Consider the following 13,639-nt stretch of genomic DNA (forward strand, 5'->3'; position numbering starts at 1 on the left):
ACATACATTTTGAAAATAATACAACCAATGCTAGGACAGTGTACAGAATGATCACACAGAACTTAAATACTGTAACTGGTCAAAATTGAAATTGATGAGGCAGTCTCACATTTTAATGAAACATTCCTCACAATACTGGACTCTCATCTAGAATCAAATCCACATAGCACCCTGGCTAACCACAGAGACCAAAACCAAAATAAATGGGACAAAGCATGGACGTTACCATAAAGTTCTGGGCAGGATTGAACAAACTTCTCCAACCAGGAAATCCACACACCCCCCCCCCCACTCTATCTGTAATAAGAACCAAGAAGAAGTAGCGAACAACTTTAATACATTCTTCACGAAACCATTCAGTCACTAGCTAAAAATTAAAGCCAACTACCCTCACAGCTGATCTTCTACCAGCAGAATACCTGCAAATTGCTGCAGATGTAATTGCCTACCCCATATCAATCTTAATAAACAGAACCATTACTGAGTCCACAATCCCAGCAATATGGAAAATATCTCATGTCATACCTCTTCATAAAGGTGGAACATCCACTGAAATTTCAACTACAGGCCAATAGCCATCTTATCTCCACTTGCAAAAATAATGGAAAAGTGTGCATAAACAACTAATGTCCTATCTCATCCATAACAAGTTATTAACTGAATGTCAGCATGGATTTAGACCCCATCATAGCACGACAACTGCCCTAAAAATCAACCATCATCGGACAACAAAAATATCTCCTCTGCACTCTTTCTAGATATGTTGAAAGCCTTCACATGGTAAACCACCAGATCCTTCTCAAAACCCTAGAAAAACCCACCTAGACACCCATGTCCTAAACTGGTCAGGCCCCTACCTAAATAGGCAGACAACAAACAGTATATGGCAGAACAAAGCTCTCATCCTACTACCAAACAGCATTTACCGTGGCCCAAGGGGTCATCCTTAGGACCTCTTCTTCTCTTCTCAATATTCATAAACGACCTGCACTCGCCACCTGCATCCAATATGCAGATGACTCTACTCTCATCTGTTCCAATCCCACACTTGACAACCTTAAAAGCTTTACCATAGTTGAAAATTGGCTAACTGACCATCACCTCATATTAAACCCAAAAAAAAACTACTATCCAACTAACCCTACACCTTTCACACAATTTACTATCCAATCCAATAATGGAACTACTATCTCTCCTACTACAAACACTAAACTACTAGGAGATTATAGACAATAAACTCGATTTGACACAAACAGTAAACAAAAACTAGGGTCTTTATATAGATTAAAACCTTCCTAACTCCAGCCGCTAGACTAGCCACTGCACCTTCTATCCACACTACTATATGCCTCCCCCATCCTCACTAACCTTAATAAATCAGACCTAAATCGTCTCTTCACTTGTTATAACCACATTGCTAGATTCATCACTGCCCTGCCCTACAGAACACACCATTGTATTAACCTTTGACTAGCTAGAACTCCCGAATCTTCTCCAGAAATATCAACTTTTAGAAGCCTTTAAAATCCTGAAGTACCCAGAGAACACACCAAACTCCTAATACACATAGGTGGGGATAGACTGTACTCTAATGTCATTGGAAAGGTGTGGAACTCTCTCCCAAATAAATTAACGTCTTTACCATCACTAGCTTTATTCAAAAGAACTTGAAATATTGGATATGTCCTTGTATGAACCGACTAAGATTATCATGAGCAATTCTGCACAGATATGGGCAAGGGTCTACTAACCTGAATACAATGAATGTAATTAAATGAAACTTCTACTGCTGCACTGTTATCTCTCTAAAACTATGTATATGTTTTCTGTCCTTTGGCTTGCTGTCTTCTGTCTTTTATTATATGTCATTTTAACCCTGTTGGAGCTTTTCTCCCTGGGACTCCGCTGAAAATGGACATGTATCCAGTCGGACTATCCCGGTCAACAAATGTAAAATAAATAAAATAAAATAAATAAATTATACTATATCTTGATAATAAGCTGAAACTAGCTTCATCAACTAGCAAACATGACACCAGGGTATTATTACAATTTCTTCAGTCAACATTATTACACCAGCATACATATTCAGGTAGTCTCTCCTTTATAGACTTTTAAGAGAAGAAACATTTTCTTGCACACATAACCACTGGGGTTGTTATAGTTTAATTACTCATAATTTCCCAAGTAAGCAAGATAAGGTTAATATGCTACAATCAGCTGGGAAAACATAATTTTCTCTGAAATGGAAGATTTACACATGGAGATTCATGAATAGATACTTTTATACACCACAAAATAATGGACAAAATTGATAAAAAACAGAACATCTCTAATAGATGCAACTGTAATGTAGATATTAACTGGGCACATATGTTTTTGACTGTCCAACCTTAAATATATTTTGGAATAAAGTAAATGACTTTTTACAAGCACTTTTTTTCGGACAACTTCATATTGAATAAATCATTAATCATATTTAATACACCTGTTCCACAATGTGTTAGGAAATCCAAATACTCATTACTATGGACTATATTGGCAGTGGCTAGAAAGATCATAACAAAAAATTGGATTTCAAAACATCCTCCTACATTCTCTGAGTTTACTAATTTATTTAAAAAAGTTAGTCATTTACAGATAAGAACCATAACCTCTAGAACTTCTAGAAAGACATATGAACATCATTTATGGGTTAACTTACAAAATATGTTGGAAAAAAATTATCATTTAGCATAAAGGTAATTGACTTTCCTTGTCATTCATGAGAACAAGTTACAAAAGGAAGGTTATAGTGTATGTTAATGTATAAATACCGGATGTCTATGTACATACTTTAGTTTGTTTGCTTTGTTATTCACATATTCATATTTAAATGCTTTAAATATATGTTATCAATTTGTAAATCTACAATGTAAATGATCTTATATATGTCTATGTGATTGTTTTCATTATAACCAAAATCAATAAAACTGTTTAAAAAAAAAAAAAAAAAAAAGCAAGGATTTATTGGGTCTGCATACAAATGTAGTACACATTTTGAAGGATCGGTGACTTCAGTGGAAGTCATATAAAAAAGAGAATATATGAATTTAATGTTCATGTTCCAATAGAAATAATGACAAGAGGAGGCAGGATGAAAGAATTCTCCAAACAGATTAATACTGTCCAATAAGAACCCTCCCTTCTTGATTAGAATTTGTGTTCCCAAAGATGGTGTCAGTGATCCAGGCTTTATTAGTAGTTCTAACATAGAACGACTGGTGTAATAGAGTCATACAATTGACTGCTACCTCTCTTTGCTTAAGAAAAGGGAAGGTTGGGGATAATGCTATTCAATATCCAGTTCCTAGTGAAAGCTAGAAAGATGACACAGCAACAAACTGTGCTCAGGGCACAAGAAGGTACTCTAAGGCCCTCTTAGGTGTATGTGAGCAGATGGCTATAGCATTATCACCCAAATCTTATTGTACCACATTTAGGAATGACCACCTGATGTTCTGACCTGTGCTCTCATGCTAGCAAACTTAATCCAGCCGGCATATGGAGTGGAAGAATCTGTGCCTATCGAAGAGGGGTAGCAGGACATGATACCATCACCAGAATGGGGGGGTGCTGACTGAATCAGTAGGATGTCAGATATTCTAAAAGTCAGCAGAGGCTGTGCAGTTCACGCCACTGAAAAGGAAAACACCCTACAAAAAAAAACAGGTTTATAACAATAAGATCATAACTTGCAAAATGAGAGTATATCTTAACTTGAATGTATGATTTACCTATATATCATTTATTGAGCAGGTTAGTTCACCTAGGCTAGTGGCCTCTTTTCATGGTTCAGCTAAGAGAATATTTCTGCTAATAGGGGAAATATGCGCAGGGCATCATGGAGCTTCCCTACTCTTTTCAATATCTATTGAAAACTCCGGTTCCAATATCTTTTCAATATCTACTGTGGTACCATTTACATCCATTTGAGCTAAAATGAACTAAAAAAAATGAGATGTCAGTTTACTGTCTCATCTTGGAGGATGAATGATTTTATTTTTCACAAAAGGAGGAACATTACATCAGCTACAAAAATGTTAATAAGTTGGTGACAGAGTTACAGGTCACCCAGTTTCTGTAACATTTTCTGCTCGTGTGGACATATGAATTTCTAAAGATCTGCTTAGAGAGTCTATACTTTAGCATGACTATGAATCCAAAAGTAGTTGAAAACTTTAAGAATTCAAGGCATAAACACAACAGCTCTTAAAAGGAGCAGGAAAATAGAACCATTAGATAACTAAGACCAGCAGTTTTTCAGAATCAGGGATTGATCAGGCCAGTTGGTTCGATAAACCCTTATCAACCTTTAAATATAGGCTTCTATGATCTTTGATGGTCTATTGTATGACCAGTTATAGTTCTTTTGTTTACTCGAAAGTTATCCTATTTGTATACATGACCATGTATATGTTCTTAGTTTCATAAACTTTCATGCTATAGAATAATTGAACTGAGCATGAGAAATATCTTATTTTCTTCAGTATAAAACACATATATTAAAAAATAAAAAGAATAATACATGTTATTTTCATTTTGACTGCATGAATGATGTATAATTATATTTACTTCACAGGAAGCATGTCAAATTTTGTTACAACGCCTTGATCCCATCATTAATGACAACCCCAAAGGATCATGGGAAGACTGGGTAAGAACAAAAATGAAGCAATACTTTTATAGCCAGTTTTGTATCTGCAAGCCGTAAATGAAAAATGAATATTTTTTAGATATTACATATTTCCCTAAGATAAAATTATGGCAGATATGGGAGGCCAGAGGTTGGTACTGAAGTGCCCTCTAGTGTATTATATGGTATCTGGTGTTGTGATCAGCTATCAGTACAACAAAGCTGATTTAGTCAGGAATGCTCTTTCTAATGGAACTTCTAAATGTAACTTTCCTCAATGTGTGATTACCCTGGAGTTAGATGTGGATATAGGATGTTGCCCTTTGATTTTGCTGTGGATTTTTGGGACTACCTTGAGTTTCTTGGTGTTTAGTTTTTTTTTTTTTTCCTCAAGTTTCTCTCTGCTCTTTATTTATTTTATTTATTTAATATTTGTTTACCGGGAAAGTCCGACTGGACACAGGTCCTTTTTCAGTGGAGTCCCGGGGAGAAAAGCTCCATGAGTAACTGTAAATTTTCATGCACAGATTACAATAATCAATAAAGTACAAAGTAAACAAAATGTAGCATACATAATAATATACAAATTTGTTACATCTTGACAACAAAACCTAGGCTTTGAACATAGCTAGTACTATTTGTAGGTATGACTTATGTCAAGATATAAGGTTAAGATAGGTCGGTAGGAACAAAGGGTTAAACACCGGGGGAGAAGTTGAATATGTGGGTATACTGTGATGTATCAGATCACTCATGAGGGGTTAGTACAGGAACATAGCCACTTATTTTTTAGATAAGCTTTACGTGATGGCTTGAAGTGGTTAGTGGATGAGACTGAGAGAATGGATTTAGGAAGGGAGTTCCATATACAAGATATATAGTTGGAAAATAAAGATTCTCCTGCAGTGTTGTTGGCCTTGGAGACAGTGAGTAAGTTCTTATTGTTAGAGTGAAGTGGTCTGCTGGAACTGTAAGGAAGGATGAGATTTTGTAGTGCAGGGGTTTTAGTTGGTTGCGTTGCAATTTTGTGAGTTAGAGAGAGTTGGTTGTAACGAATAATGTTGGGAAGCTCAAGCCAGTCTAGTATCCTTAAAGCTGTACAATAATGTGTTCTATATGGGCAGTCAGATGCAAACTTAGCAATTTTATTATAACATGCTTCCAGCTTAGATAAGTCAGTTTTCCTTAGATTAGTTGAAATTGGAGAGGCATATAGTACAGTGGAGAGCAGATGGGTTTGTTCTAATGTAATTTTGGCTATTGTGGTCAGGAACCTTTTGTGTCTATATAGACTTCCAAGTTTCTTATGGACTTTTTTTATAGTTAGGAAGGCATGCAAGTCAAATTTTAGGGTATTGTCTATTTCTACTCCAAGAAGCTTTGTATGGGTTGTCAGGGAGATCACAGTATTGTCTTTGGCTATTATGTTAAATGGTGGGCATAAGATAGATGTCTTGTTAGGCTGGAAGAGTAAAAATTTAGTTTTGTTTGGGTTCAGGATTAGATGGGCATTGGCTAGCCATGTTTCAACAGAAATGAAAGATTCCTGTGTTTGGGAATGAAGAGCTGATAGAGAAATGGCAGCACAGATAAGTTTTGAATCATCTGCATACTTTATTATAGAACCACGTGGAGTAACTGTGTGTAGATTATTAGTAAAGAGGGAGAAAAGGAGAGGGCCCAAGATAGATCCTTGGGGGACACCGATGGATAAAGGAAGGTGTAGAGATAGGTCACCTAGCCATAGAACAGATTGTTGATGGCCAGATAAATAGTTATGAAACCATGCTGTGGCAGATGGTGAAAAGGATAGTTCAGTTAGTACATCTATTAATTTGGAATGGGAGACTATATCAAAAGCTTTTGATAGGTCTAGAAAGATGGCAGATACAAAGATCTTGTTACTCTTGTGATGGCTTACAATAATAGTGAAGGATAAGAGAGCTGTAGTGGTACTATGTGATGGGTGAAACCCATGCTGAGTGTTTGCTCTTGGGTTCAATGCATACATTCTAAACAGATGACTTACTGATGGATTTTGAGAGTATGTATTCCTATATTGCAATTCTGAAGACCTACAGAAAAAGAAAATGGCTGTCATCTGCCAACAGGAGCTGAATGTGATATTACTGGGACAGTCTTACCAAAGGGGAGTATCAGGAGACAAGCAGAATAAACAGAGACAAAAAGTATACTGCAGCAGCTGTAAGTGTTAAAAAGGCATCAGGTATACGAAAGAAAAAGTAATTTAATGCACAACAAGAAATAAAAAAGTCATTAAGTACAGTACAAAACTTAAATAAGACTTGTTATAATAAATTAAGGAAAACTAATGCCGGTATAATTAGGTGTGATAGACAATGTGTTTATATTGTGTGCTTTTTAGACCGTAATATCTAAGGTCTCACATTACTTTTAGTTAGGAAGTTTTAAACAAAGTCATTTTTAGAGTATTTTACGTTTTGTTTAGATTCTTGATGTCTTGCAAAAAAATATATATATATACTGCGTCTTGATATGAATGAATGAATGTTTGTAAATATTAATGTAAATATGCTGATTTATAGCAAATACAACTGAAGAAGCAGAACTGGAAAAAAGTATTGATTGGGTACATGGAACTGTTGAAATCAGTATATAAGAAAAGTAAGGTCAAAGTTATGTTGAATATATTTTCAATAAGAAAGTGGGGGTTAAAAATAGAGTAAACAATGGTTCACAATGAGTAGTTATATTACTTTTGAATGTTCTTACACACAGTGCTCACAGTTTTTGCATAATGCTTAATGGGGCAATGAACAAAAAAGTAAGTTGCCATTAACTATGACATAAATAAATGGTACTTAAATTATTAACAAGAAATAAAAAACGGATGGTTTTGTTAATAAGAGAAGTGCAAGATAACTGAAATATGCTGATTTAAAGTTAAACAATGACAAATGCAATGGAATATGAGCATGACAGAACCAGGTGATGTGCATTTTTCTATGACTGACATATTACTAGGCATACAATACTGAAAAAGAGATACTTCTGTAGCAATTGAAAGATGACAGAACTGAAATGGATAACAAGTTTGTTGAAAACATTTATATTGATATTTAGTGACAAGGTTATACTTTAATTCTGTTTTCCTGGAGGAAATGACATAATTAAGAGTGAATATATAATTCCCACTGAAAAAGAAAGTTTAAAGGATTTTTTTTAACACAATATAAGGATTATGCTTAAATCCCTTTAAAATGATATCAAATGTAAATGCACACACACACACACACACACACACACACACACACACACACACACACACACATATATATATATATATATATACACACACACACACACACACACACACACACACACACACACACACACACACACACACACACAGCAGTTAAACTGAGAAGAGAAATACTATTGATTGATAGATAAATGGTATATTGGGATGAAGCGGTATATGCAATGGTGGGGGGGGGGGGGTTGAAATAATATTACCGTGTCTGTCTATAAGAATTAGAATTATTGCAGCTTGGGATGTTGACTGTATTTCTTTTGAATAAAAGTAAAAAGAGATAGATAAGTTGTGATGTTAAAAAGCATGGCATCTTTAGTTAATGTGGGCTGTTTGTATAGTGAGTATTTATATATCTGAGAAGTCAGTCTAAAAGAAATGTAGAGCACATTTTTATTGACCAAAAGTGAGTGACTGTGTATGAAGGATGAAGATAAATGTTGGAAGAAAGATGGAAGGAAAGTATCTTTAAACATCTAATTATTATGTTTAAACTGTTTTCATATTGCATGTTGGAGCTTTTCTCCCAGGGCTTCCACTGAAAACAGACATGTCCAGTCGGACTATCCTGGTCAACAAATGTAAAATAAAATAAATAAATAAATAAAATAAAATAAATGAGTTTTCTTTCCATAGGGTAGTATGGGTACATTTGTGTGGAAACAGACAAACTCTAGAAAGCTGAGCATCTGGATTGAAAAGAATAAAAATGAATGTTGGAAGAAAGACGAAGAAAAGTGCGGGAATATTTTTACAAGATCATATCACTATGAGAGACAGAGTTTTATATGGATTGTGATGTATGGGAGACCGTACTTCATGAAAAATGAATCCCAGATTATGTACAGTAGCAGAAGGAAAGGTAGAAGAAAGAAAAAAGAGCTTATATAGAATTATGGCAAAGCAGACAGAGCTGTTATTGGAAAGGAATGATAAGTGAGTCACAGGAAATGTGTAACGTTTACATAAGAAGCAGGCGGGTAAGTTACTGGGATGTCATACAATAACAACTTACAGTGTACTCCATAATGCATCATGGCACATACTAAGGGAGAATCATTTTGGTGAAACATTCAGAATGATTGTGTATAAGTTATGTTATAATGGGGCTGCTGGTATTTTTGATAAATGAATGAACAGGGACAGATGTTAGGTTAAATAATGGTATGAGACTGGAATACACCATATGTCATCCATTATTATTTGGAGTAGTAACACCTAACATTATTAGTAACAATAAGCAAACAGTGGACCCTTTAAGTGGGAAACATAAACTACCAGTGTTGATAAGTTATGTTTATTTAAAAACATTGGTTGGTGAAGAAGTTAAGTTTGTGAAAAATAGTGTGTACTTTCTTATGGGATAAGTTGGGGTTGATTTGTTTATCAGACAAAGAATTCCAAATGATGGACACACACAGTCAGTTGCAACAGTTGCAACAGTTGGAGTGAATAAAAACAAGTTGATTAAAAATTGCACAAAGCTTTTGGGTGATAGCCTTCTTCAGTGTGTATATATCAGTGATAAAAGAACAAGACTTAATAGTTTAAAATGTGACATACTACAAGCAACGCAATGGTGTAGCTATGGGCATGGCCTGTGCCAATAGCTACGCCAATGCAGATATGGTAGCATGGGAACTCAACTATGTAATCCAGAGTCCTTATAAAGAGTTTGTGTTATTCTACAGAAGGTTTGTTGATGACCTTTTTATGTTATGGGGAGGTACATATGAGCAGTTTCAAGAATTTTTTGTATATCTCAATAACACTACTTGCTATCTATGTTTTACTTGTAACCATTCTGTGTCTGATATTGAGTTTTTAGATGTTAAGGTTACTAGGGAATATACAGGTGAAATTATAACAAAACTATATAGGAAAGAATGTTATGTGAACCATTTGCTGCACAGGGAGAGTTCACATCCTCCCTACATCTTTAGGAATGTTGTACGAAATCAGATTTATAGGGCTTCTAGGCTGAATGTAAGAGAAAAAATTACTTTGAACAACATGTCAGTTTAGCGGTTGACCATCTTTGTGATAGGGGCTATGAAGAACATATCATTGTACCCAATGCAGCAGCAGTGATTAAGGAGAGGGGTACAAGAGCTCAACCATATTTCTCTGATAGGAATGGTAGTTCATCTAGTACAGGGACTGTAGGAAGGAACAGAGAAATGCATGGAGCTAGGTTGAAGGTCCCTTTATGTTATACATCTAATCAGACCTCTCAACTGTCCCTAATCTTCAGGGACGTCCCTGATTTAGACTCAGATTTTAGGTCTGTCCCTCTTAATCCCTCTTAAAACTGGTGACTGATGAAGAAAAGGTGGTGAATTGCCCTTAATAAATAATGATAGTAATTCAGAGGTACAAAAGTTTTATGTCAGAAAATCTATATTAATCCACAGTCTCTACTTCTGCAAATGTTTCAAGTTAATAGTACAAATACTTTAAAAATGTCCCTGATTGTACCTGATTATTTGAGGATTTGTCCCTGATTCTGTTGAGATTTGTCTCTGACTGGTTGAGGGCTGTGCATCTAATGTAGCTAAATATATGGGAATAATAAGGAAACATTGGAATATTCTTGCTACAGATGAGGAAGCTGTCAGATAAGTGGACTTTGAACCGAGGTTCACATTTAGGAATAGTAAATCTTTGAAAATGAGATTGTGTTATCCTAGGATTAGTGAATGTCATAGGGAAGGTATAGGTACTACACTGTGTGGTAAGTGCAATTATTGTCGGTTTTTGGATACAGAGGGTGGTTTTTACCATCCAGATCAGAAAAAGCTGTATAAGTTTACTGTTTTTGCCAATTGTACAACAGAACATGTGGTATATCTTGCATATTGTCAGAAATGCAGTTAATGTTATATAGGTAAGACTGACAGGCCTTTTAAAAATAGAATAAGGGAAGATATTTATCACACAAGTAAGTCTAATTGTGTAAATGCCTTGGCTAAACATATTCATGATACAGACTCTGTACACAGTTTTAAGTTTTTAGTTATTGGGAGAGTTTTTGATAGTATTAGAATAGGAGATGTGAGGCATAAAACAGAGGAACTCGAGTCTACTTGGATTGTCAGGATGAGGGCAGATGTAGGCAGTGAAAGTGTACCACATAGACCGAGGCTGAAATCAAGACCTCTAAGGAGATATTTTTTTATCTAGTAAACTCATGCACCATTATGAAAGTTATTCTAAGTTGTTTTATGATATAAAATGTATATGTATGTTTTGTCCTATATATGTTATTCTAAGTTGTTTTAATGATATAAAATGTATATGTCTTTTGGCTTTTTCCCGGTAAGGGGTCACCACAGCGGAACTCCGGTCCGCTAATGATTGGCAGCAGATTTTTACGAAACATAATATGTATATGTATGTTTTTAAAATTGTTTTACATAAGCATATAGTAGTTACCCTTTTAATTTGTAATTGCTTTTGTCATTTGACTATGCTATTTTTGTATATAAAGTGTGTTTAGATAGTGCTTTTTCATTACACCTGACGAAACTATTGTGAAAGCGCTTGTGTTTCTTTGTGCACTAAGTAAAGACTGATACTGGAGACTTTGGCTGTCATGGTTGTGTTCTTCTTGGTTCCTGTTTTTACTACTTTTGTTTCTACGGACACAACTTGTGAGTTACTGGTGATATTGTTTTTAGTATAAATATTTCTTAAGTGTTTAATTTGAGCTGTACTGTTAAATATTTCTGTTTAATTTTCCTACATGTTAATCTTCCATTGTTTTTGTATTGTGCCTTTTTACAACATATGTGCTGTTTAGATAGTTTTCTATATTACTTCACTTGCTTTATTCATGTAATGATTTTCATGTAACTTGGAGCTTTTCTCCCCAGGTCTCCACTGAAAATGGGTCCAAAGCCCAATGGACTTTCCCGGTTTTCCTGGTCAACAAATGTCAATAAATAAATAAATAAACAGTAAATAAATTATATATATATGTATATATATATATATATATATATATATATATATATATATATATGTGTGTGTGTGTGTGTGTGTGTGTGTGTGTGTGTGTGTGTATATATATATATATATATATATAAAATATATATATATATATATATATATATATATATATATATATATATATATATATATATATATATATATATATATATATATATATATATATATATACATATATATATATATATATATATACATATATATATATAATATATATATATATATATATACATATACATATATATATATATATACACACACACACACACACACACACACACACACACACCTAAGAAATTCATCAGAAAAATTATTTACCATGGAAATAATTATTATTCAGCACAAGTCAGAGATATAAAGGAAGGTCAACACAAATGCCCTGGCCAGACACACAAGAGAAGAGGGTGAAGAGTTATAGATATTAAGTTTAGAAGTAAGAGGTGTGGTGATTTGAACAATGCCTTAGAGGTCTGTGAGTATGAATGGATCACACGATTAAGTGCAGACTGCAGACCTGGTTTAAACACAGCAGTCAACATTAAGCCCATACTAAAAAGGAAACAAGATTTTTAAAATTATTTTATCTCATATACTTCTTGTATTTATATATATACGTGTGTGTGTGTGTGTGTGTGTGTGTGTGTGTGTGTGTGTGTGTGTGTGTGTGTATATATATATATATATATATATATATATATATATATATATATATATATGTATTGTTCATTGTCAAAATAAAACTATAATGCCATTACATGTAATATTTACAGCACAAAGCTAACAGTGCCTGTAAAAAGCTAAAAGTGCCTGTAATAACGGCAAACAAAAATTTAATATTTCGAAGTATAATACATTTTCTAATGGAACATATAAGAAAGTAAAAAGTTGCTTTCCAAAAGTAAGAGAGGATTTTCTTTTTGTAAATAATAGGAGAGAGAAGTTGTAAATCTTACTCCGAATGAAATATGGATACAGAGTAAGGTTGGAGGGGTGGAAGAATGAGAAAAGAAAGAGTGAAGCAGGCTGAAGCATACAGCACATACTACATAATGCACATATTACAGTTTAGGCAGATGGGATAGACAATCTCTTAAACGGTAGAGAGTAATTGTGCTTAAAATCAAACTTTTAATTGTTTAATGGAAGTTCTTCTGACTATGAAAGTCTGTAAGTATTGTATTAGAAAGCAATTGTGTATTTTGAGTCCATCTTTACATACTCTATAAGTAGATAACTGCATTTATTACATAGTGCTGAATGCAAATGCTTTCATATTATATTGTGTGATTTTAGTCCCTTCAATGGAATTTGACCGTTGCTTCAATGCAAGAATTAAAGGAATAAATACTTTTTCAGCTCTTTATAAGAAACAGACATTTCCGCCAAGAACTGAACAATCTCTTGCAGCTGGTATATACTGGTGGGTCCCTATCAGTTGATCAAGTTTTCAGAAATTTGAAATTCATATGGCCGAGAACATATGATCGAGTTTTTGAAAGTTCTAAGCTTTTGAATGGAGATCGTGGTTCAGTGTGGATTGGGAAATTACTTTTTCCTAACAGGGACATGGAGGGTTCAGGTAGATTGTTATGTTTTCTTATGTTTTTTTTTTTTTGATGTTCGAGTTTTCAGAAACTCGATCATATGGTCTCGACTGT

At 34.2% G+C, this 13,639-nt stretch overlaps 1 protein-coding gene across 1 annotated transcript in view; it reads left to right on the plus strand.

The window, feature by feature from the left end:
• LOC122807194 (aldehyde oxidase 1-like) overlaps window positions 1–13,639 on the plus strand; it is a 784,671-nt gene that overhangs the window by 626,963 nt on the left and 144,069 nt on the right. The window contains exon 29 of the mRNA XM_044078244.1: window positions 4,622–4,696. Coding sequence (XP_043934179.1) covers window positions 4,622–4,696 — 75 coding nt within the window. The remainder of the gene's footprint in view (window positions 1–4,621; window positions 4,697–13,639) is intronic.

This window comes from Protopterus annectens, chromosome 7.part0, assembly GCF_019279795.1.
Source record: "Protopterus annectens isolate FY-2018-M chromosome 7.part0, PAN1.0, whole genome shotgun sequence".
In the NCBI taxonomy this organism is placed as follows: Eukaryota; Metazoa; Chordata; order Ceratodontiformes; family Protopteridae; genus Protopterus; species Protopterus annectens.